The sequence below is a fragment of the Eptatretus burgeri genome, chromosome 2 (genome assembly GCF_056783735.1).
Source record: "Eptatretus burgeri isolate ZD-2024b chromosome 2, Ebu_testis_v1, whole genome shotgun sequence".
NCBI classification, from domain to species: domain Eukaryota; kingdom Metazoa; phylum Chordata; class Myxini; order Myxiniformes; family Myxinidae; genus Eptatretus; species Eptatretus burgeri.
The window spans coordinates 28,571,209-28,596,167 of record NC_140962.1 but is presented as its reverse complement, the minus strand read 5'-3'; the positions used below and the strand labels follow the sequence as shown (position 1 = coordinate 28,596,167).

General features: G+C 44.6%; 1 protein-coding gene across 2 annotated transcripts in view; it reads left to right on the top strand.

Moving 5' to 3' along the window:
- Positions 1-24,959, top strand: part of GBE1 (1,4-alpha-glucan branching enzyme 1) — a 48,430-nt gene that overhangs the window by 6,947 nt on the left and 16,524 nt on the right. For both annotated transcript variants that reach the window (XM_085852156.1, XM_085852148.1), the window contains exons 4-10: positions 9,966-10,081; positions 10,386-10,511; positions 19,552-19,687; positions 21,341-21,431; positions 21,603-21,812; positions 21,901-22,016; positions 22,128-22,255. In XM_085852156.1, the coding sequence (XP_085708282.1) occupies positions 9,966-10,081; positions 10,386-10,511; positions 19,552-19,687; positions 21,341-21,431; positions 21,603-21,812; positions 21,901-22,016; positions 22,128-22,255 (923 nt within the window). The remainder of the gene's footprint in view (positions 1-9,965; positions 10,082-10,385; positions 10,512-19,551; positions 19,688-21,340; positions 21,432-21,602; positions 21,813-21,900; positions 22,017-22,127; positions 22,256-24,959) is intronic.

Here is a 24,959-nt window from a genome sequence, read left to right as displayed (position 1 = left end):
ATCCCCACAACCATCGGCCATTGAGAGAATGCATCGATCACAATCAACAACATTCTGCCTTTAACAGGACCAGCAGAAACCACATGGACTCCCTGCTCAGCCCTGTCCATGAACGGCCACAGTCCTGATGCATCCGTGGCGACAGGCCGCTCTGACGTTGCAAGAATAAAACTCAAAACGATAATGAAATAACAAAACAGGCTGCGCGCACGATTCTCGGGGAAAACGATGCCGAGGTGACTCGCAAGCAGCTTCTCGTCTGAACGTCGAGGAGGACAACGTCGTCTGAACTTCGGGGGAATCACCGTTCTCATTCCGCACATTGAAAGCAGCTCGCTCCAATTCCCCGTTGAAATTGCCTGAACGACACGGGCGAGAACTGGATCATGAGCCGATTTCCCCCGCGACCTGCTTGGCGGTGACCGCCCTGCCCTGGACCTGGCTCAGTGCAAACACATCAACCCGGTCGGCTGATTCAGACGAAGCTGGACCGTCCGCGCAAGGCAAGCGCGAGAGACCGTCGCAGTTGACATGCTTCCCGTGGCCCTCCGCGCAAGGCAAACACGAGAGACCGCCGCAGCTGGCATGCTTCCCGTTGCTCGGGAACTGTATATCGTAGTTGTAGGCAGCAAGGAACAGACACCAACTCTGTATCCACGCGGCCCCTACCACTCGGGCTTCAAGGGAGGCACCACTCCCTCCTTCCTCAAAAGCTTTGCCTGCACGCCCTCGAGTTGTCCAAGCTCATTGCAAAACAAATCTTGATGCTTTTGAATAATCTCCTCCAACTGATTCTCAAATTGGCTTGGCACGGGCTGTCCAAGGTGAATGGCTGGTGCCGTCCAGTCTCGCCTGATGCGAGCCAGCCAGTCTCGGCCCAGGAGGGAGGGCCCCTCCCCCTTCACCACGTACAACGTGAGCGCAGCGTTCTGGCCTTGGTAAACCACAGATACGGCTGTCCTCCTGACCGGCGTTATCTGTTCGCCGGTGTACATGAACAGCGTGAGGTTTGACCCGATAAGCTGTAGGTCGTTGAGTCTACGCGCGGTCTGTTCGCCCATGATCTATACAGCCGCCCCCGTATCAATCTGAAAAATGATCGGCATCTTGTTCACCTCGATTTCCACTGTCATCGGTCTTGTCACCGTCGGACCAATTGAAAGCAGGCTCATCATCGGCTGCAGGTCCCGCCCCGGGTCGTCGGGGTTGCCTCGTGCAGGTTGCAGGTCTAACTCCGGATTGTAAACGCGCACCTCATGTACAAAACCTCATACAGGTTGCAGGTCTTGCCCCGGGCCGTCGGAATTGTCCTGCACCGCACGGACCTCCGGATCACCTGTCATGCTCTGGCCGGCGATGGCTCGGACATCCCTGAGAGTCCGTTCGACAGCCGACGCCGTTTCGACTGCTGAGTTGAACGTAATGTCCTCGTACTTCAGCCGAAGTATCGCCGAAACCATTTCCGAGTCTTGCAATCCAGAAATAAAACTATATCTCTGAGCCTGGCCTGCCGTTCACTCGACGTGAATTTGCAGGCGACGGCGAGATGTTTCATCCGCGCGATGAACACCGCGATGCGCTCCCCGGGCTCCTTGCCAGGTGGTCGAACTCGTACCGTGCCAGCTGCGCTGATTTCTCCGGCGCCATGTGCGCCTGGCAATCCAATTGCTCCGGAAATAATTCAGTCATCGCCGATGAAAGCAGGCACTTTGCCATGAGCGGTGATTCGATCCCAATCCATCGTCGCCAATTGTAGTGTCCGCGGTGCAGTGAGACACGGAGAGTGAGAGTGTAGTAGTAGTAACTCTGCTTTATTGCGTGCTCGGATGTACACTACTCAGAGCCTCAAGCGGGCGAGTCAAGATATATGAACCCCTAACCACGTGACTATTATCATAAGCACTCCACGCCCCTACAGCACTCCACGCCCATACACCACGCAGACGAACTCAGAGTTAAGTTTCCGGTCGTTATCTGTCCCGTTTTAACTGTTTATTTTCTCACCTACATGTTGCTGTGTGTTCCTAGTTCAGTTTTGTTTCAAAAATCGTGCTATTTTGTGAGATTTCGTCGAACTTGTTCTTACTGGGTGCTTGAGGCCTATCCTTGAGGCCTGAGGCCGACCCTTTGTTCGCCTCGGTGTACGATCGTGTTTATTTGTTTTTTCTCCCCATTATCTTCAATTTCTATCATTCCCACTTTCTTAACGTCCCCCATCCCAACAAATCACTCTTCTTATCTTAAAGTAAAGAAAAAAAACAAAAAAAAAAAACGCTACCTTTCTCCGATTCTTCTTCTTCTTCTTCTTCTTCTTCTTCTTCTTCTTCTTCTTCTTCTTCTTCTTCTTCTTCTTCTTCTTTCATCATCTCCTTCTCCCTCCTCTTTTTCTTCCTCAATTTTTTTCCTACAACACTTCCATGACCTAATCTGTTAAACTCTCTCAAACATTAAAAATAATAACAAAAACGATCTCTTATAATGCTTCATCTTCCTCTCTCACACATGTGGTACTCCTTTACTGTGTCAGAATGCACTACTCTTCTGCTATTTAAACAGACTGCTCTCAATTTGACCTTTCCTTCATACCTTGCCTAAAAAATCCAACTGTTACAGTGTTTCTTCTCTCCATTCTCTGAATTCGCCTTTATTGCATCCCTCAAGAAATGTGTTTAATCGCATAACTGACCTAAAACTTTTAAAAACCCCAGTTTGCTATGAATGTTCGCTTTCCATCAACCATTCTTTTTTTTCCAACTTCAGTGCCAACTCACTCCTCTCACCTCAAAGCAACCATCCCACTCTTCTCCATCCAAGCCTCCCTCTCACCTCTCAAAAAACTCTCCCCCTCACCTTTCTCCCACCATTCATTCCCCCTCACTCATCCTTCCCAAAGTTGCCCCCCCTCCCATCCACAAAGCTGCCTCCTTCCACTGCCTTCTCACCTCCATCTCTTCACTCCACCTCCTCAAATCCTCAACTGCCTTCTTCCCCCTCTCTTGCCCCCTCTCCCCCAGCACCACAGAGCCTTTTCGCCTCTTCATTCGGCCCCCTCCCCTTGCTATTCTGCAATCCCCCACACTTTTTCAACAACACTCCTTACCTCCCCCCCTCGTCCTTTGTCCTTCCCTCCTCCACCCCCTGCACCCAAAGCCTCCTCCCCTTACCTCTTCATTAAAAGCATGGACCTCAAATATCTGGGGCCTTCGCTCAAACCTTTCAGATCTTTCCATACAGGTTTGCCACTGATAAACCAGACATAATCTGCCTAACAAACTTTCCTCCCCCAAGACGTGTCTGACTCCCAAGTATCTCTCCCTGGTTACTCCCTCCTCTGGTTTGACAGACCTGAGCCTCGCCCTGGTGGAGGAGTTGCTCTCTTCATCAAAGACTCTATTTCTCACTCTCCATGCACTGCGCTCACTTCCCCACACCCCCAGGAATACCTCTGGCTAGGGCTTCCCCTCAACTCCCACCTCATGTTTATATGTGTACTGTACCGTCCACCGAACAGTGATGACTCCATCTACACCTCACTATCTGAAAACATAGACCAACTTCTATCTTCTCATCCAAACTCTCTCTTCCTCATATGTGGCGACTTCAATTGTCATCATGCCAGTTGGCTAGGTGTGGGTACCTCTCTCACCTGTCATGGCACCTCAGCAAAAGCTTTCTGCGACTCATTGGGACTGACTCAATTGGTCAACTTCCCTACCCGGATCTCAACCAATGGTACTCCATCTCTTCTGGATCTGATTTTGACAAATTTCCCTGACAATATTTGCTGCTCTTTCTCCGCTCCAATCCGTTCTTCTGACCACGTCCTTGTCAAAGTGGACATCTCTCTGGCTATTATTAGAGAACCACCTCACTGCCGTCGAGTCTGGCATTTCACTCAAGCCGACTGGCAGGGTCTCCAAGCAGCCCTCAAACTTGTAGACTGGTCTCCTATCTCTACTTTCTCCAACATCAACTCTTCCTGGGAATTCTTTCAAAGAAACTTGCTCTCCCTCATGCACAGATTTATCCCCTCTCGTCTTCAGTTATCCTACCCTTCCTCCTGCCCTTGGTTCACTGAAGCTTGTGGTGAGGCAGTTGTCCTGAAACAACTTGCCTTTGCCTCATGGAAAGCAAACCCAACTGAGGGCAATCTCAGTTCCTTCCATAAAGCTTGGAACAAGTGTGTATCTACCCTCAGGAGAGCCAGAAAACAACATCTTTCTAATCTCAAGTCTGAACTCTCAAACCTCTCTCCCTCCTCAAAATCCTGGTGGTGTATAATCAAATCTGTTTCTAGTGTATGTTCCCCCTCCATCCCCTCACTTACCTCAAATGGCAGCACTGCTGATACCGCACATGAAAAAGCTGAATGCCTAAACTCGGTGTTTGCAGCTAAATATTGTGTCCAAAACCCATCACTTTCTCTACCCACCTTACCCGATCGCACCCAACTGTCCCTGGACTCTGTGTCCTTTTCTCCTGACAAGGTGGAGAGCTTGCTGTCAAACGTCGACTCAGATTCTGCAACCGGTCCAGACGGCATCAGCCCACGTGTCCTCAAAGCCTGCTCTCCTGCTCTTGCTCACCCTCTTTCTGTTCTATTCACCCTCTCATTTGCTCAAGACCATCTGCCATCTGCTTGGAAATCAGCAAACATCACTGCCCTGTGCATAAACAGATCCCTGCAACTACAGACCAACCAGCCTTCTCCCAATCAGCAAGGTTATGGAATCCATCATCGCTTCAGACATCAAATCCTTCCTCTTCTCCAATGGCTTGATTTATGATCATCAATTTGGTTTCAGACCAGGTCACTCTACCCTGGATATGCTGCTTCTGCTCTCCCAACAATGAATGGAAGCCCTCAATGCCAGACAGGAAATCCGAGCCGTATCCCTGGATATATCACGTACTTTTGACAGTCTGGCACCCTGCCCTGCTCACCAAACTCTCTTCCTATGGTATCCAAGGTCATCTCCACTCATGGCTCGCAGACTTTCGCTCCTGTCGCAGTCAACGTGTGGCCCTAAATGGAGTTCTTTCATCCCCCCTTCCTGTCCAGGCTGGAGTTCCTCAAGGTAGCGTTCTGGGCCCTGTTCCTTTTCTGGTTTTCATCAATGATCTCTCCGACTCTCTGGAAAATCCTCTATATCTCTTTGCTGATGACTCCACCCTCTGCCGTACCATCGGTCATTCCTCAGACCGGCAAGCAGCGGCTTCTTCGCTCACTGCTGATCTGGATAAAATCACAAACTGGTCCAACACGTGGAACATGTCTTTCAATCCAGACAAATCTCACACTCACTATGTCTCTCCGAAAGGACCGTTTAGAAAACCCCCATCCACTTTCTCAACAATCCTCTGGAAGAAGTGCTTTCTTTCAAGCTTCTGGGTCTCACTATCTGCCATGACCTTTCCTGGGAAAGCCACATTTCAAACCTCGCCTCCAAAGCCAGTCACCAATTGGGAATCCTCCATCGTGCAAGGTCCTTCCTCCGCCCACCTGAGCACCTAACCACTTACAAAGCTTTTGTCCGCAGCCTGATGGAGTACTGCTCTCCTGTGTGGGCTGGTGCTCCTGCCTCCCACCTTTCTCGGCTTCACGCTGTAGAAACCAAGGCATTTCGGATCATTAGCATCTCCCGCAATGAGGCTGAGTCTTTGGGCCTCTCACTCAATCACCGCAGGTTGGTCGGTGGTCTTTCTGTCTTCTACAGTCTCCTCTCCAGCCTCGCCCCCCCCCCCTGCTCTCTCTGTGATTTGTCCCCACCACATTTCCACAGGCGCTCAAGGTCCGCCAATAACCCCCTTCTGGTAAAACTACCAAAATCACGAATCACTGCTCACCTTCACTCTTTCATTCCTCTTTTTTTCCCACCTTTGGAATAAACTCCCTCACTCTATTCATTCCCATTCTTCCCTCCAGGCCTTCAAAACAGCTGTTCACCACCACCTCTTATCCCCCATCCAAATCCTCAATCTTTTCTACCCCTGATAATCCACCCAAGCCCACCTCCTTCAAATTCCCTGCTTTCCTTCCTGAAAGTCCCTGTAATGTCCATCTTCTTTTCCCCATGTTCCCCGTCCCATCCCTCTCCCTTCCACAGTTCTCCAAATGTCTCTGTTCCCCACTATTTTGTCCTTCCCACTCCCTCCCCTCCTGTCTCATGCCCCCCTTGATGTGCGTTGTGTGTTAGCTCTCATACGAGCCTCGACAAGGTATACAAAAAAAAACACACACACACACACACACACACACACACACACACACACACACACACACACACACACACACACACACACACACACACACACACAACGGTGGATACTTCGAGACCTGGGAGGGATCTGTTGCACCTTCTGAAACCCGCATATGGAGATGACACGCACACACACACACACACACACTTTGTATATGTACACATACATAAAAATGACAAACACAAAGATTTACCTTTAAACAGAGTTCTTTGAAAGAGGAATTTAATTGAAAAATATAACGAGGCCCAGAACACAATGTTGATCTCTGCTCTCTGCCTTCATCACCAGATCATGGCAAACACGTGGTCAGATGGACCTTTATTGTTTTTATACATGTATCGATGTCGAAGTGAGGGATGGATTATATTAGATCAAACAAAAAGGTAAAGCAAAGCGATGTCCTGCAAAAATAAAATTACACATTTTCAGCGGATGAGACACCTCTCGAGGCACCAACCGCACGGCACGTCAGGTTCTAAACATAGGCGGAAACGTACGTCTGTCTTATCTAAGTTCCATTGACAGCACGGGTATTTTTTCTGAAACGAACAACCAAGCAACTTGGAGAGCACTCGCCAAGTGGCTTAAGCACTCCAACAAAACTGTTGATAAACGGATAGTTTGGCACGCGATTAGCAACACATTAAAAATAACCTCCCGGAGACGCCCAAAATATCAAGCCGCTGACGTTTCCGGATGTTTATATGCATTGCAATGTACCCAGCGATTTGTGGCTATGATGAACAGGCATTTGATAATATATGAGTGAGGAAAGTGAAAACAACAACTTTATCGTGAAGAAATTGTTGCGGCCAAAGTCGAGGCATGGTTGAACATGCCAAAAAACATGGCAGCTTCAGACCACAGCGAAGTTACCCAGGAAACGCGCCTTAAGACCCAGAGAGCGAGGTGGTCGAGTATCGCCTGATGAAGGATATAATTAAACGAGGCCGTTAATTATCTTCAAAAAATTTAAACTTGACACATGGGAAGTATTCCTCATGTGGAATAAGTGATATTTTTATATGTAGAATGCGACATTTGTTCAGTATGAAAATTTTTGAGGGTCATCTAGAGATAAAATGGTCCACAGAAAATAATTTGAAGATGTCATCGGTCATGTGTTTCAGCAACCATATTGTTTTCTTTTCTTTTTTTTAAACCTTCAAAAATCTTCTTCTCTGAAGTGGTTGAACAGATCGAGGCAAAACTTTACACGAATGACACTACCTATCCATGAGGATCAAAAGGTTCTCGTTCATGATATCATTGGTCACATGGTTTGGCAGCCCTATTGGATTTACCCTCAAACCTATAAAAATCTTCTTCTCCAGAGTGGCTGGCCAAATCAGGGGGAAACTTCACACAAATGTTCCCCAAGCCATGGTTTGTATAAGTTTGTTAAGGAGTAATTGATAGGTCACATGGTTTGGCAGCCATATTGGATTGAATACAAATATTAATTAATGTTTTCTCTGGAACTGCTTAATGGATCAACGTGAAACTTCATATTTATGATCTAGTCGTGATGGGAATACATGTTTTAAATTTCAATTTGATCGGATTGATGGTCTGGCAGCCAGAATTATTTATTTTTTTGATATGGGTTATTCTTTTTTTTTCTTTTTTTTGAATAAGGCTCACTTGGCTGTGCCTGGATGGGTTTGAGGGTAGAGTCGTAGCAGCTGAAATACGAATCCTATTCAGGTTCCTCCTGATGACTTCATGTTTGCTTTTTGCTTGTTCGGATTCCTTCTGATGACTCCAATACAGGACTGTACCTATTTGGTATTCCATTTGATATGAATTTAATTTATTTTAATCCCATTCTAAATTCAATTGAATAATCATTTAAAAAAACATCATGGGTCAGGGTCAGGTTTCCGATCAAAGCAGGACGTCTTGGTACCCAGTCATCACTGCTTGCAGTTTAATAGAAAGTAGCAATTCTAATTATGTCTCTTATTAATTACGTTGCACACCAGTACACAAACGCCACACACAAAACAAGTCTTTGTGAAGGTCTGCAATCTCTGATTGCTCTTTTTCTTGTTTCAATTGTAAACTTTGGTAAATCTCATTAGATTAGCTCAGTTGTTCCAGTTCAGCTTAGAATCTAAGTCCTTCACATTGTTTCGTAAAGTAGGATTTGAGGCCATGACCTCTTGCACATGCTAGTTCAGTATCTTCACCACTAGGACATTTGTGATGAAATTTAGTGCTGAGACACTAGGCCATTGTTCTTGATCACGTAAAATGAGTAAGGGAATGTTGAATGTGTTGGGTTTTTTTTTTTTTGGCAAGGATGTTCAATCACAGACAAAATATTTGGTTGTGTGTGCAAGTCAGAGAAACTAATTTATCTTTGCAAAGCAGTAGAGCGGATTTGAAATTGTACTGAAGTGCCATCATCATTTGTGTATAATCTACTATCGTGAAAAACATGCAGGGCAGTTTTCAGACAGAATTCTCAGGAAAATACCAGTCTATATGCATAGTATAATCTGCACCCCAAAAAATTAACAGCGGAAATGATCTCCAGCTCGTGACTGGAAATTAATTTCACTCAAAAGCAGTGTTTTGCTGATCTATGGAGAGAGCCATTATGGATGGTGTTTAATTCGGAATAACGGATGACTTCAAACTTTTATGAAATTCAATATGATAAACGATGTAGCATGTTGAATGTACCTCACAATTCTTACTGAGTGATGTGTGGCATCTATCAGATTAGCACAGTCAGATCTCGTTGGTAACTTTCAAGTTTTTAGCGAGTCATTTACTTGCGGTAATTCCGAAGCAGTCAATTGTGCTACAATGCACGTCTGTTAATCCCCGAGGTTATTTTGCTGTTCTGGTGAGGTTTTAATTGCAAAACGATGCATTATAATGGAACGATTTTAATTCTGTCAAAATAACCTTTATTCAGACCCCAAAAAATACATGTTCATTGTTACATCATCACAGGTGTTTTGGACCTGTGCATCTCTCAATGCACTGCATTTTTAAGATGACAGCACCCAGGAACGATGGTCGGTCTTTTATCGATTCAATAAATCTGGAGAAATCGAGCTTTCTCTTTCGTTCTCATGCATAATAATACACACCTCAAATTTAATCAGATATTCTGGGGAAAAGTGCAGCTTGTACACGAGTAATTATGGTATTAACCGTGACTGTTTAGTGCTGGAAAAGCTTTCAAAGCATGTAGGGGACTTACTGTTTAGTGCTGGAAAAGCTTTCAAAGCATGTAGGGGACTATCGATGCCATCTGTATCTTGTATTTGAGTCGTGTCATTGGCATGACGTATTCAATCGTAGGTCTTGATGGCCTTGTTAAATTGTAGCCACTTCTTGTTTCAATAGCATCAGCATTCCTCAACGCAATACCACTCAAAAGAATCTTGGTATAAATAAAAGTTGGAACAGAAAATAATTGAAAACGAGTAAAAACAGACCAAGAACAAATTTGAATGAACAGCTATTAATGATGAATGTGATTTATAGCCATTGATCGTTATGAGCACAATGAGTGAATTAACAATGTTTATAGGTAACCTGTGTATGATGCAAATATAAATGGCAGTTGAAAGTTCCTGGCAATGCAGGGAGCGAGTATTTTCTTTTCGGGAGATACGTTTTTAATTCTAAATTCTTCCCTGTGTCATTAATCAGTCTTGTGCTTTGCCCCAATTCCCGCATAGATGGATGGTCATATACCTCACACCCTTATCAGAAACTCGATTTTGGGAAATGGGAACTACATCTGCCTCCGCTTTCTGATGGGTCATCAACAATTCCTCATCTCTCAAAGCTCAAGGCAGGTTTTGCTCTTCTTTGCCTTTTGTTTTGTTATTTTGTCTCACCCTCTTCCTTTATGCCTCTCCACTCTTCTTATTCCATTTCCTTTTTTTTTTTTCACCATGCATCTCCAATCATGTCAGCCTTTCCTTCACCACTCACTCCTGCACTCCTATATTTTATTTTTATTTGTCTCTACTATCTTATCTTGTCTTTCATCTTCTTCGTTTACCCCCCACCCCTGCATCCGAAACCCTTCCCTCTTAAATTAGTGTTCCTGTGCACCTTGAGGGTGAAATTGCTTTTGGCTCACTACTTTGCAGGTTGTGGTGCAAGTTCCTGATGGTGGATTGCTCTTCCGTTTATCTCCATGGGCCCGTTATGTGGTTCGAGAACCAACATCTGTAGAATATGATTGGGTGCATTGGGATCCTCCAGAACCCTTCAAGGTTTGGCAGAATGATGTCCGGATGAATTTGATGCAATATAGTTTTACATGGGTGGAGTTGGATTTTTTTTGGTATTTATAGAGTTGGTGATTTTATTTTATTTATTTATTATTTCCTCCCCCCCCCCCCTTCGAAGGAAGTGCCTTTTCCATTTCCAAAAAAGCAAAATAAATTCTGTTTTGTGATATCAATTGAAAAATAAACATTTATTTGTGCACTTGCACAGGGAAAAATAAAATTTTCCTCAAGTCTCCACATCCAAAATACTCACCATAAAAAGTTTCTCCAAAGTTGCGTGCATGTGTATGTGATGACTGACATTTTGTATTCACCGGCGATTGTATTTTCAGGGAATATTTTCCACAGTAGAGTGACTGAAATTAAATTTCACTTTGATTAGGTTCTCGAGAGATTGTTAGACAGTTGTTATATTTAGTATTTCGTGTCAGCAATAGATATTGAGATTCACAGCAATGCTCGTCCGAAACACCTGTGATTGACGTGAGCAGAGCATTGGCTGTGTTCATGCTGAGTATGGATTGAATTTGCAACGTTTGTTTTTTTTAAATATATTTAATATCATATATTTTATTTTATAAAAAACAATACTTTTAATTACACGGTGGGAAATAAATGTGTAGAGAATCTTACACACAAAATCAGACATTGTAGTGAATGTTTAATTTGTAAATTGACCTAATATTGAACATTTTTTTTTTTCTGTAACTTACGACATTGGTTTTTATTTTTATTTTTTCTGTCTTGTTCAGTTTTTCATTTCAAGTCTAGGATTCCGTGAATTCCGTTTGCTTTCTGTGTTCGTTGAAAATCACTGGCCCTGCATTTATGATGTTGGAAATTAAAAGCTGATATCTGAGGCCTTATTTTGATTATACTGCCTGTAACTTTTCTCTGCTAGAATAAATCTAAGTCAGCACAAGTTTGATATTCCCACAACAAGATAAAAGTTTGACATTGGAAAAGCTTGGTCCTGTTGCATTGTTTGTACACGGTGCATTTTGATCAGGGTGTATCTATATTTACACAGGTGTACGTGATAACTTTGCAAGAGGGCAGGTCCACACTCAACACTCCACACACACAAATGACTCGAACTCTTGAGTAGCTCTCAGTTTGACTTGCATGCAAATATCACAAATTACAAACCAGAAAGCATCTCAAAATATTGTTGCGAATTCACGCCCGCTGGCGTGCGATCAGCCACGTGACTCGAATCGCGGCACGTCACCCACCGGACGGACAATTCTGTCGTGACCCTCTCGGACTAACGCCGGGAGCTAGTCACGGGTAGGCCTTTCGGCCTCACCACGATCGTGCCAATCGGCCACCCGCGTGGGATAGGGTTGTTCGCCAAACTCGACCTACCTAAGTACCCATGCGGATGGTAGACCGGGTGATCGCACCTCGCCGCAGGTCGACTCCGGACACGGGCCGCTTAAGCGATCCGTTCCGTGCTATCGGGATAACTGAGCGGTGTTATCGTCGGCCTCGATGGTTCTGATTAATTATCGGGCGTATTAAGCCCACGACGAACCCGTTACGTGAAGCAAGATGGAGATTCAATTTAAGAAAAGACAAAGCGAAACGGGAAAACAGTTCCACATAATGCACATTTATTCCGCGGCACATGGAGAGCACACATATACAGCCAAACAGAATGCACATATATCAAGTGCAACAAAAGAAACAATGACGCAGAGATACTACCGACTATGACCGACACACTGCAACACTTAAACAGTTTTACTTCACCAGACTGGCGCCGACACATTAACTCAAAAGCAAAGGAAAAGCCACCCTCATAGGCAAGGGGGCAGGAGGGCCCGTAGGCCAATGTGTGCGCGGGACCTGAAGGAGCGGTCAGGCCCGCGAGACTGGGGGGGGGGTCCTACCCGCGTCCTCGTGATGAGCCGCAAATGTGTCTGCGCGGCGGTGCCCCGACTTCGTGCTCCTTCGCGGGTTTCGTTGGCACCGCTTGGAGTGGGGTGGGAACGGGGCCCCCTTTTTGCACGATCTCAGCGCGGGGGAAAGGGGGGGGGGAATTGTTAATGCCCTGGGGGAAGGAGAATGGTTGGCTGGCTTGGGTCCTGCGATGAGTGATCCCACCGCGACCTCGTCGCCGACCGCCGTCTTCCCTACCTCGGACCCGAGCTCCTTGGACTCTTCCCCCAATTCTCCTCAGACGACTGCAGAAAACCACCTTGACGCCTTCGCCTCCCGACTCCACTCCGCTCTCCAACCCGACTTGACTGCCTCCGTCTCCACTCTCTGCCACCAAAACTGACTCTCCGCACAACAACTCTTCTTTTATTCGCCTCACGCTCGCCGTTTTATAGGTCGGCAGGAGAAAACAATATGGAAATTTCCGGATCAGGATCTCCTCGAGGGCGGAGCCATGCTCGCCGATTGGACGGAGGAAAAGGGGCATGAATCTCCCCTGATCCTAGAATTTGCATATCTCGATTCCAGACACCCGCCTGGAGGCGGGGCCAAGCCGCCCCACGCTTGCTGATTGGACGGATCAGAAGTAGGCGTGTAGCATTCCTGATCCGAATTCTCCTCAGAAAGGCCGCTATTTGCACTCGCGGCTCGGCGCGTATCGTGTACGAGCCCAGGACAGCCCGACGCTCGGTGCTCACACGTGGTGCGGGAATGGCCGCAGAAGGAGAGAGGTGAAGGTGGTGGAGGGTTTCCGGCGGTGGCCGATGGCCATGGTGCCATTTGGAATGGCGGTGACGCGATGTTTGCGGGAGCGAGTTGTGAAGGTAAAGGTCGTGGCTGTTGCCGTTGTTGTTGTTGTCTGACGGTTGGAGCGTGGTTGGTTCAAAATAAAGATAGAACAGAAAAACTGCTATCTCAAAGCATCGCAGCCCGAATGAATCACATTAATTCCCTCTAAACAACGGGTTTGGGGCTAACTACACATGTACTTACAAAGATATCTCACCTACGGGACCTGAATGGTGGTTTGCTAATTTCCACAACCGTAACAATATGAAGCCCAGCTATATACTCAAACCAAACTTGACGAAAACAACAGTTAAAAATAAATTGTACATTGTCTTCATTTGTGTTGTTCATATTCTCATCATAAAGATTTGATGACAAAAGCTCAAATGGTAAAAATGTTGTGGCCAGGACAACACACTGAAGCTCAATGGTAAATGAATAAACACGGAAGCTATCTAAAAATAATAATAATAATATTAAAAAAAACGGGGCGACTCGCGCTTCACACGCTGCGGATGGGCTGATAAGGCCTATTGATGTTACAGACTCGGGGGTTTGGGGAATACCGTGAGGGGAAGCACTCTGGTTGCTGAACGCCCTGCCCTCTCGGCCGACGTGCTGCGGATAACTCCGTGGCCCAGTGGGTTGCTAAAGAATCACGAACGTCAATTAACTTCATCAACACAAACAGGGTTGCCCGTCTAACACCGTTTACCTGAGCAGCAAACTCGATTAACCGAGGTTCATGCCCTCAGCACACACTCGGACTACTGCCGAGCGATACAGTGAGTGCACGCTGTCTAATGAGCAAATTACATTGGGTAAAACTTCCCGTCCAACAATCTTGCGGACTGTGTTGGATCGACAGAGGAAAGTATGCTCCGAGCAGGTTGAACTGAACAATTGACATGGGTTTATTTAAAAGGAAACATGAGGAAAAACATGTGGCACAGTGAAGACAAGGGGTTTATTCACGGGTGGGTATTCGCACAGTAGGGAAATACAGTATTTGTGTGGAGTGGAAAAAGACATAAAATTATACAAATTCATACAGTAAAGAGAGAGCAGCACTAACCCGAACTATCTATCTTACACTGCTTACTTAAGTTAACATGATGGGTGCCATCAGAATCACTCCACAGATGGGTAGATGAGCAAAAGAGATAAAAGCTGAGGCGTTGGTGGCCTCTGGCTTACCCGGCACGTACATGCGGGCACGTGCTAGTCCAAAGTGCAGGGAAGGTAAGGGTAGGGAGTAATGAGAGAAAAAGAGGGGGTGCCCTCTTTCCTCTGAGCGTGACGTTCCCATTGGTCCAGATGCGCTATGTGGTGACGTCAACCTCCCTGTGAGGTTGCTGAGCTGCAATCGCCTTTACTTGGCCTCTGACTGTGCCATACACGTCAGATCCCGCCAACATGTGGCTGACGTGCAGTGGTCCCCATCCATTACTCAAACAGGAAGGGTCCAGATGGCCTACTGGATAGCAAGGTGTTCCCCGCTGAAATAGGGACATGAATGGATGGTAAGCACACACTTGCGCCTTTGTATAAAGGCTAAGTTGTGCCGGGCTTGGGGCCGAGTGTGATCCAAAGGTGTCTGTGGGCAAGGCGAGATGATTGTCCCGAGGTGAGGGAAGGCGGTTGGTAGTGCTGAGGTGAATTAGGTCGATGTCGTTGTTGGGTGACGGTGATGTGGATTATGGTAGAAATCTGGAAAGTCGAGCTTAAGTGGTGGTGTTTGAATGAAAATTAAAGTCTGCTGTGTATCTGAATCAGACAGGCTGGTTATCGCTGCTGTTGTGGGAGAATTGTGCTGAGGAATGCTATGATGGTGGAAATGGCAGTTTGGTTGTGGCACGCATGTTAAAACAAGGGTTTGGCATACATATGCAAATTAGGTTGCTAGCAGCGAGTGCTCGATCATGTGAGGAGAACATCTTGTACAGAGAAGAAAATGGGGGGATGGGAAAAAAAACCTGACTAATCCTTCAACGCATGTTCCCTTTGCAACTCATTAGACACAAGGAAAGGAGCCCATCTGGAACAAAAACAATGTAACTACCTCGGGGACCACTATATGTTGTGTGCCATTGCCTTGGCATCTCGGTTCTCAGAACCATCACAATATTTACTGTGATGATGCCCTTTGAAATTTTGACCCATTTTTCCATTGTTCTTCTCAATATTCTCAAAATAAAAGTTTGTTGAAAATTTGATGGTAAAAACGCTACTGGTCTGGATGCAGAACTGGAATTTTACCCTATGTGTGTTTTGGAGTACATACACAATTTTATTGCAGATTCTGGTAACAGACTATACTAAACTCAAATCCGAGTGATGCCACTTTGTCACACTTGAGCAATTTTTTTTTTTAGGAGCAAAATTCAAAATGGCCGCCATCAAAACAGTTTTTTGGCCGTAATTCGGCCAAAAATCGAGATATGAACCCGATTTCAGTGGCAAACCCTATGTTTTGGGGGTCGAGGAATACACTGATATACAATCAGTGTATATCCATACACAATAAATAAACCATACAACTCATAATAGTCGATATTGCAATTTTTCTATTTAGATATAATATTTTGACTGAAAAAAATATCGACCGAACTATTTTCAGCCGTAACTATGCCCAAAATCGATATGAACCCGATTTAAGTGGTAAACAGTATTTTGTATTGTATTGTATTGTAACAGTATATTTTATTGTATTGTATATCTTTATTTCCAACAGTACAGTTGAGTAATACAATGATTCGGTAACTACAAACTATAATTAATACTATTAACACATAACCAAATAAACGTAATAAGCAAGGTTTACACAAATTCAAATCCAAAAAGGGGTCTGTACATGTTATCAACTATGAATACACTGATTGGTTGCTGATGAACTTCTTTCATTCTGCTTTCACTCAATCTTTCTTTCACTCAATCTCACATGCAAGACAGCTGCATAAATCAAATAACTAGTGTTCACTCAAGTTCCACAGCTTCGCTTGCTGATACAGACTTTGTTTGGTCGTTCTGACATTCTTCCATACCATGGCAGCCACAGAACAATGAACAGGAGAGCCTGGCGGCAGAGCAACTACATCTATTCGTTGCACAGGGTCGCACTGAGCTGCACCCATACCTGATAATCTTGAACATTATCAGGAGCTCTGATGACATCCGGAGGCAGAGACACAGGGAGCAACATGCTCGACACTTCTTCATGTGACCATCCATCACTCGTTGGATCGATCAATGGTGGGTCTGGATCTAATGCAGCCCGCCATATTGCTGCCTGCAAGTGCGCTCTGAGAACGTGTTGGATGAAAGCCACAGTGGTTGGTGGTAGAGTTTTTTAACTCTGGTGCTGATGTCAGCTTCTTGTTAGCCATCTTTGAAGACCAGACATCAAATCGAATAGCTGACATGTCTTCTGTTTCCTGGGATCCATAGCAAGCAGCAAAGAAGGCAGTTGCTTCAGATAATATGACATCTGGTAATTCTGCATCAAGATAATTTAATTGACGACCATCTTTGAGGTGTTTCACAATTGTGCCTTTTCCGATACCCCACAGGTAGGCAACTGTGTCACATCCAGACACCACATGTGCTGCCAGAACTTGGGTGACAATATGTGCATGCTTCTGCACTGTCGCCTTGATGTCAACAGACGTTCTGTCACAGACTTGTACCGGCCATCACAAGGTTGCATGCCAGTTCCTTCAGTTGGTAAAAATGCAACAGCAATATGAATACATCTGTGTCGTCTGAAATTACCCGGATACTCGGAACTCCTGATGAGGCTAGAAGGACCATTTGTTGTACCATAACATCGGGTTCTTAGGTCAGGCCTCTCTACTACTTGGTATTCTGCAATTTCCATAGGTATTGGGTTAGGTCCAGTTAATATGAGCTTTGTGTTGGTAGAAAATGCTTCAGGATGGTCTTTGATGTAGCTGCAAATGATATTTATTAACTGGACTTTGTTCTCTGTCACTGTCAAAACGATCTTTTGTGCAGGGAGTGGCGTCGTCAGATTCAGCTGGTGTCGTCGACTGGCATCTTTGCCTGCACGAGCGGTTCGCGTGACTTTCTTGATGCTGTTGTCATAATACCGGTCAAAGACCAAATACGTATCACATATCTTCAGCTTATCTCTCAAATAAGAAAGAAGATTCTGCACATAGTCCTCTACTCTTCCTTTCGATGGCCATTGAATCACCCACAGCATAGCACAACCATCTACAATGATTGCTCCATCAGCTGGAAACATTCTGTCAGACACCTCCACCTGCAATTTCTGCTTCAAGACTGCTTTCGATTTTGTGATTCGCATGTCACCGTGATCTTCAAACATAGAAGGCGGTACTGGGGCGAGCTCAAACTTCAGGATATCTTTCAGGTTGATGTCCCTCATTGCCTGAAGGCCCAACACTCTTGAATGTATGAGCCCCGTGTCATATACAGGTGTTTGGCCGACCTTTATCTGCTTTCGGGACACTGCCATCGTGACTACTTGTTTGCTGAGCGGCTTGTTGAAGCTGTCTGGCCATTGTTCCTCATACTCCTTCATCTGCTTGACTCCTATGCCAACAGAAATGTCAGCGTTGACAATGTTTGGACTCGTTCTTCCAGTCACAATGTTCACAAGCCCATCCGGGTGATTCTCTGGTTGTAGAGGGTCAATACATGTGGCCAATCTTTCTCGTAGGTTCTGTCTGTCACTGAAATTGGGTTCATATCTTGATTTTTGGCTGAGTTACAGCCAAAAAACGGTTTTGATGGCGGCCATTTTGAATTTTGCTCAAGCGTAACAAAGTGGCATCACTCGGATTTGAGTTTAGTATAGTCTATGTTACCAGAATCTGCAATAAAATTGTGCATGTACTCCAAAACACACTTTAGCCAATGGCTGCCAGACTATATGGCCTGGATAGACACACAGTCATTATGTACCATTGTCATTCTTATTATGTATCATTATCGTTATGTACCATTGTCATTATGTATCAGCACTCTGCGTTTACCAAAGAAACCCCAAACACTTTTTGTCATTTTCCCTGCCAAGAAATACAGTTTTTATCGGGAGGTGCCTCAATGTTGTCGCTCTCCCACCCTTTTCACATTTTGACCCAATTTTTAATTATTTTTTCTCTGTATTCTCATAATATAGGTTTGTCAAATTTGATAACAAAAGCTCAAATGGCAAAAAACCTGTTATGGCATGCACAAATATGCACATGCGGTTGCAAAACCCCATCTCCTGCTGCGCTGAGGATGGGAAAATGTTTTTAATGTTGAAAGCTACAGGAAATGACAGAATCCTGATGACAAGAACCAGATGAAAACGAAACTGTGAAAGATGTGCTTGACAGCTAGTTGCCTTGTACTGCATTTCCATGAGTCCAAATTCAAATACAAATATATGAAACTTATTGCAGGATGATTAAGACAAATTCTTCAATTATTTCAAGGGTTCGGCTCTAGCCCTCATGCATGTGACATCACAGTCGTGTGACTTCCCTCTTGACAGAAAGCAAGTTCATGTCAAAGATCAACAGAATGCGTACAATACCGGTTCCTATAATTGTTTAAACGTTGTTGTAGGCATTAATGTGACTATGCCTGGTGTTGGCTTAATGGTTCGGGTGGTGGGCTTGGGATCCTAGGATCCTGAGTTCAAATCCCACTCGGCTGTTGAATTATTACCAGGTGGGGTTGACTCTGCCTGTCATCCTTCCGAGGTCCGCAAGTATCTGGTATCCTGTGTCAGAGTGGCGACCCATCCAGGATTGTGCCCAATAGCTATGGAGACTGCTTAGGCAGCAACAACACTCTGCACAGAGTGTGGTTCCGATACACACGCACACACACACAAACTGGTTTGTGAATTATAGTAAGGATGACCAAAACACAGCTATCGTGTGTGTTGTCGATGACAATTTCATTTGAGAACAGGTTGTGCACGCTCTGCCACTGCAATAATGTCGTGGATTCTTTTGCATTGCAATACTTTTGATTTTATTATTATGTTGTCGTTGTAATGTATTACTATTAACTTAAGTCTGTCCTGGAGCATGCATTTCCAACATTAATTATACCGTGAACTATCCAACTGTCTTGTCGGACAGTTGTTTTGTTTGTTTGTTTATGGATTACATGTTAAATGATGATGGCAGTGTGAACCTGTCGAAGACGTTGACTAAAAGGATTTGTAAGTTATGAACTTTACTGTGATTTCATTATCAGTCTTCTTAACAATCCACCTCTCTTTCCCCATTTTTATTTTCACTAGTTCACCCACCCTCGCCCTCCAATCCCACACAGCCTCCGTATTTATGAAGCACATGTTGGAATATCTTCACACGAGGGCAAGATTGCCTCGTATGAACATTTCACGGTGAATGTCCTGCCCAGAATCGTAAAATTAGGTAAGTCTTGGGGACTGTCAGTCTGGCCAAGTGGTGTGCACACTCACCTATGAGCCGTCTAGCCTGGGTTTGAATCTCGGCCCAGCTACAAACTGTCATCCTGGTGTCTCACAGGCAGGGTGAAGCATCAATGTGTGTGCCCGTCCCTCGGATAGGCGTTAAACCAGGCGTGCCGTCTGCCGGAACTATTTGGTGGTTAAAGATCCCACGGTGTCCTTGGTGAAGAGTAGGCAAGCTATCGCCGGTGCCCTGAACAAATTACAAATTCCTGCCCTAAGCTACAGGGGGCACTGCATCAGTGACACAGCCATGCCCCCTCATGAAATGATGTGACCGACAGACATGTGCTACACACAAAAGAGGAGGAGGAGGAGGAGGAGGAGGAGGAAGAAGGTGAGTCTTGTACTTTCGGTAATCTCTAAATGTGTGTCAGAAAAGTACCAGATATGTGAATAATAGTGCTTGATTTGAAGTGTGCCAATATTTTGCTCTTTGTTGTCTGAAGCAAACTTATTGATCGAAACATTTATATTGACCACATTTGCACCACCACATTATGTTGCATCAAAAAACAGTTTTACCCTTTGAAACAAAACAGTTGTAGATAGTTGCTTCTGCAGCTCTGCCACTGTTGCAGCACTCCAAATGTAATAGGGCAGGAATTTATAATTTGGTGAGCAATGTATGTATTTATATTTCAGCATCCTTCAGGTTTTTGTTTTGTTTTTTTTTTCTCCCAAATTCCATGATTATCATTACAGCAGTTATTGCATCTTAGTCACCAACAGGACCGGCATGGACTCTGGGCAATGTTGACGATTGAGTAATCTATCATAATGTACACACTTTGGTAAAGTTCTCTCTCTATTCAAACTTCATCCATTGTTGTTACAATCTTTGGTCTTTGGGGAGCTGAACATGATGATAGATTATAGCACAACTCTACCCAAAGCAATCTATACTTATAAAAAGCAAATCTCTGTCTCTCTGTCTGTGTTCTATGCACGGCCACATCTTTTAAGTTGTAAACTCCAAAATCCGGGTACAAATACAACTTTTTGTTGGGGGGTAACATCGGCTATGTGGCTGTAGCCTCATGTGGGGTGTGGGGAGGGAGGGGGGGTGGGAGCATAAATTCTCTATGTGAATGTGTACCATATAGCGTCATCTGGTGGAGGTGGCAGAGGGTATTACAACTTCCACATTTCTGTTCCAGGCAACACCGGGTAAATCTGCTATCTTCTAATAATGATGAGCTGATGATAAAATAATGATAAAACAAATCTGCTTGCAGCCTACCTTTTGAAGAGTAACATGAGAACCTTAATGTATGCTAGCAGAATAGACAACAGGTTTAACATCCCTGCTGTGGAAGACTCCTTCGTCTTTGATTTGATGCCCTGCCTGCATACCACCAGGATAACAGTTCATATTTGGATCAGGAATCAAATCCAGGATATACAGATTCAAGGCAAGTGAATGCATGAAGCTTAGCTTTTCTGTTACTCATTGATAGCTGACACAGGTTAATGGCTGTGTTATGAAAATGTGGAGGCAAGTCAACACCGTTCATTCAACACCGACTCGATTAAATTGAGTTCAACACATTTGGGAATGCAAATACGTTACAACTGTCTGTATTTGTTCACCTAGGCTATAACACAGTCCAACTGATGGGGATAATGGAGCATGCTTACTATGCCAGCTTTGGCTATCAAGTCACAAGTTTCTTTGCTCCTTCAAGGTTGGCCATTTCTTTGAGCCCCCAGTGGAACTGATGACTTGTTTTCTTTTTTCTATGTCTATTTATTTATTGCTATTTACTACTTATCCATGTTCGCCTCCAACTGTGCTATCCACCCACTCCCACTCACCCCTGCTCCCATCCACCCTCCTCCCCAAAAAACATCACCAGTCGCTTTGGTAGCCCTTCAGCCTTGCAACGGTTGGTGGACACTGCCCACCAGTTGGGCTTGAGGGTCCTCTTGGATGTCGTCCACGCTCATGCCTCATCCAACACAGCTGATGGCCTTAACGAGTTTGACGGGACACCGGTGTGCCACTTCCATGCCCCTCCCCGAGGAAAGCACCCTGCCTGGGACAGCCGGCTGTTCAATTATGGAAAGTAAGATGCTTGTGATGGTTATTACCAGCGTTGTTATCCAACTTATTTAATTTATTGATCTAATGCATGTTTAATTGTATCGTCAAAGATGGGAAGTTCTGCGATTCCTCCTCTCTAACTTGCGCTGGTGGCATGAAGAATATGGATTTGATGGTTTTCGCTTTGATGGTGTGACATCCATGCTCTACCACCACCATGGATATGGTAAGTGTGAAACTGTGGGTAACGGGATGAAACGGACAAGCTACTTGCTGTCCGTGGGGCTTGTGATATCCACATCATCATGCAAAGTGTGCTGTTCTTGTGAGTGTGCAGAAATGGTTTTCACTGGTGATTACAGTGAGTATTTTGGCCTGCAAGTAGACGAGGAAGCGCTAGTTTACATTTTGTTGGTGAATCAGTTGGTGCACTCTCTCTTTCCGACCTGCACCACCGTGGCTGAGGTAAGATCCATTGACAGTAGTTCATTTTAAGACAGAAACTCTCTTTGTAAATTGGGCACTTAGAAACATGAAAATTTGGCCAAGAATGAGATTCTACCTCTAAAATGGCTCGCCGGCTCATTATCACAAGTGATTCAAATATAGTTGGGGTTGGATTCCTGATGGAATAAGACCCGTTCTTGCTGATTCCTTTGCTTCCTGATTCCTGGATTCCTGAATAAGCTTCCTGATTCCTGGATTCCTGAATAAGCTTCCTGATTCTTTGGCCAAAGTGTTCTGGTGCTAATGCTCTTCATTCCCAGAGATGTACATAGTTTCAGGGGAAGGATTTTTATGCACACAGATGCAACAAAAGTAATTGCTACCCTTTCTTTCTAATGCATATTTTCTGGGAGTAATAATTGGCGAGTTTGCTCCAGAAACGAAGTCCTTGTCCTTTCAAGTTGTGATGCTACAAGACAGTCCAGTCCAAATTGATTTGAGGCCATAAATATATTGAGGTTTATTGTTGACATGTGGTGTAGTAGTGTTCCTCCATCCTTGCATTTGTGCTGCAGTGACATTTTGTTATGCAGCCTTACATGTGGATATTTTAGAATAATCATTCGTCTTCACAAAGTGGCTTTTGTTTGCCAGTAACCTACTTCAATCATCGCAAGCTTCTCATATCGATGCAATGCAGAGTGTGCTTTGCTCGATCACCCATCTGGAATTGGGTCATATGGTCGCTTGCACCATAAGTGTTACTTTCTTTTATACGAATCATACAGGCAGGGTTAAATGAAGTGTTGCTATATTATTAGAGGTGTGAACATATAGATGTGAGTTTGGGGGTTTGTAGCATCATGATGCAAACACTGTTTACCAACCTCAAATTTGGGATTGTTTTTGTTACTTGACATTAGTTTTGCTGTGCTGTTTCAATGTTGAAGTCTATTGGCTGTCTATAATCTTGCCTGCTTAACCCTTTGAGAATGGAAACTTGCCTTTTTATTTTCATGTATGTGAACAGGATTGCCTGCAGGTACGCACACTCGCCTCTAAGCTGTCTCGCCTTAGTTTGAATCCCAACCAAACTCCGTATTCTCATCACAGTGTTTCACAGGCAGGGTGATTCAGCAACGTATGTGCCGTCCCTCGGATGGACGTTAAACGGGCGTCCCATGTGCCGGAATTTGTTGATGGACGTTAAAGATCCCACGGTGTCCTTCATAAAGAGTCGGCGAGCTATCGCCGGCACCCTGAACAAATTACAAATTCCTGTCCTGACTACTGCTGGGAAGGTAATGGCAAACTGTCCACCATAACCCTTGCCAATAAACTGTTTGTCGCACCGACGCTCTAACAGTATGGTCCATCAGAATCAGAATATGTGAACAACCTGTGAGGTCTTTCAAATTGTGTGTGTGAGCACAAACTCTACAGCACCTGATTTTGGTTGCACGAGCAGGAAACGATGACAATCTTCTGTCCACTGATATAAAAAGATTCATTAAGGAGACCTAAAGTGCTTTCAGAAAGTTTTCGCACTCCTTGACCTTTTCACATTTTGTTGTTTCAGCCTAAATTTAAAATGGAGTAAATCGTTTTTTTATTTATGTTTGTTTTTGTTAATGATCTAAACCTAACACCCCATAATGTCAGTGGAATGTTTGTTTTGGTTTTTTTTAGAAATTTTTACAAATTAATTAAAAATGAAAAGCTGAAATGTCTTGAGTCGATAAGTATTCAACCCCTTGAGCTATGACACTCCAAATTGAGCTCAGGTGTATCCAATTTCCTTCGATCATTCTAGATATCTCTACAACTTGATTGGAGTCCACCTGTGGCCAACTCAATTGATTGGACACGATTTAGAAAAACCCACCTTCACACATGTATTATGTACTAGCAGGGTACCTGTCACTGACGGGTTCGTCGACATCTCACCTCAAATGAGTGTGTGTTGGTGGAAACGGGAATTCATTGTAAATATTCAGTGTGCAGATATTGCAGTAGTTGGAGCTGTTAACCTTGGCAACCTCGTTCCATTCCACCAGCGAAGATTTCCAATCCATGCTTGTTGTACCTCTGAAGTACGCTTGCGAGAGAGGGTGATATTATGAAAGCTTAGCTGGGAAAGTAATTTAGGCATGTTTTGGGCCTACTGCCTGATGGAAGATCACCAAGTTATCTACATGCCAACCGACCACATACATGCACCTGTCCCTCTCCACATCGCTTCATCAGTCCCCAACTTGCTGCCTTTCTATACTCCCCATGGCTTTGCTTTTGGCAATTTCCATTCAGTATTTCTCACAGCATTTCATTCTGGTTTCCCATTCGATGATCCACAGATCAGTCGTTTCAGCTTCACTTTTCCACAACAGTTTCACTTTGGGATATTTGTCTCGATTCGTCATTTCAACTTGTGATACAGCGTGAATGGTGCACGAAAAACATCGTCAAAAATGATTTTCGGGGGGAATCTTTTTCGATTTTTCGAAAAGGTGTAGAGGGGTCTAAAGTGTCTTTGGGGTCATAAAGGGGTTTGAAGGGTCGAAGGGTCTTAAATGGGTTTAAATGTTTAAAGGGGTCTAAGGGTGAAAGAGTTAAAGTGGTCTGAGATGTCCAAATGGTCTGAAATTGTCCAAAAGGGTCAAAGACGGTCTGCATGTCTAAATGGGTATTAAGGGGTGGAAAGGGTCTAATGGGGTCTACAGGC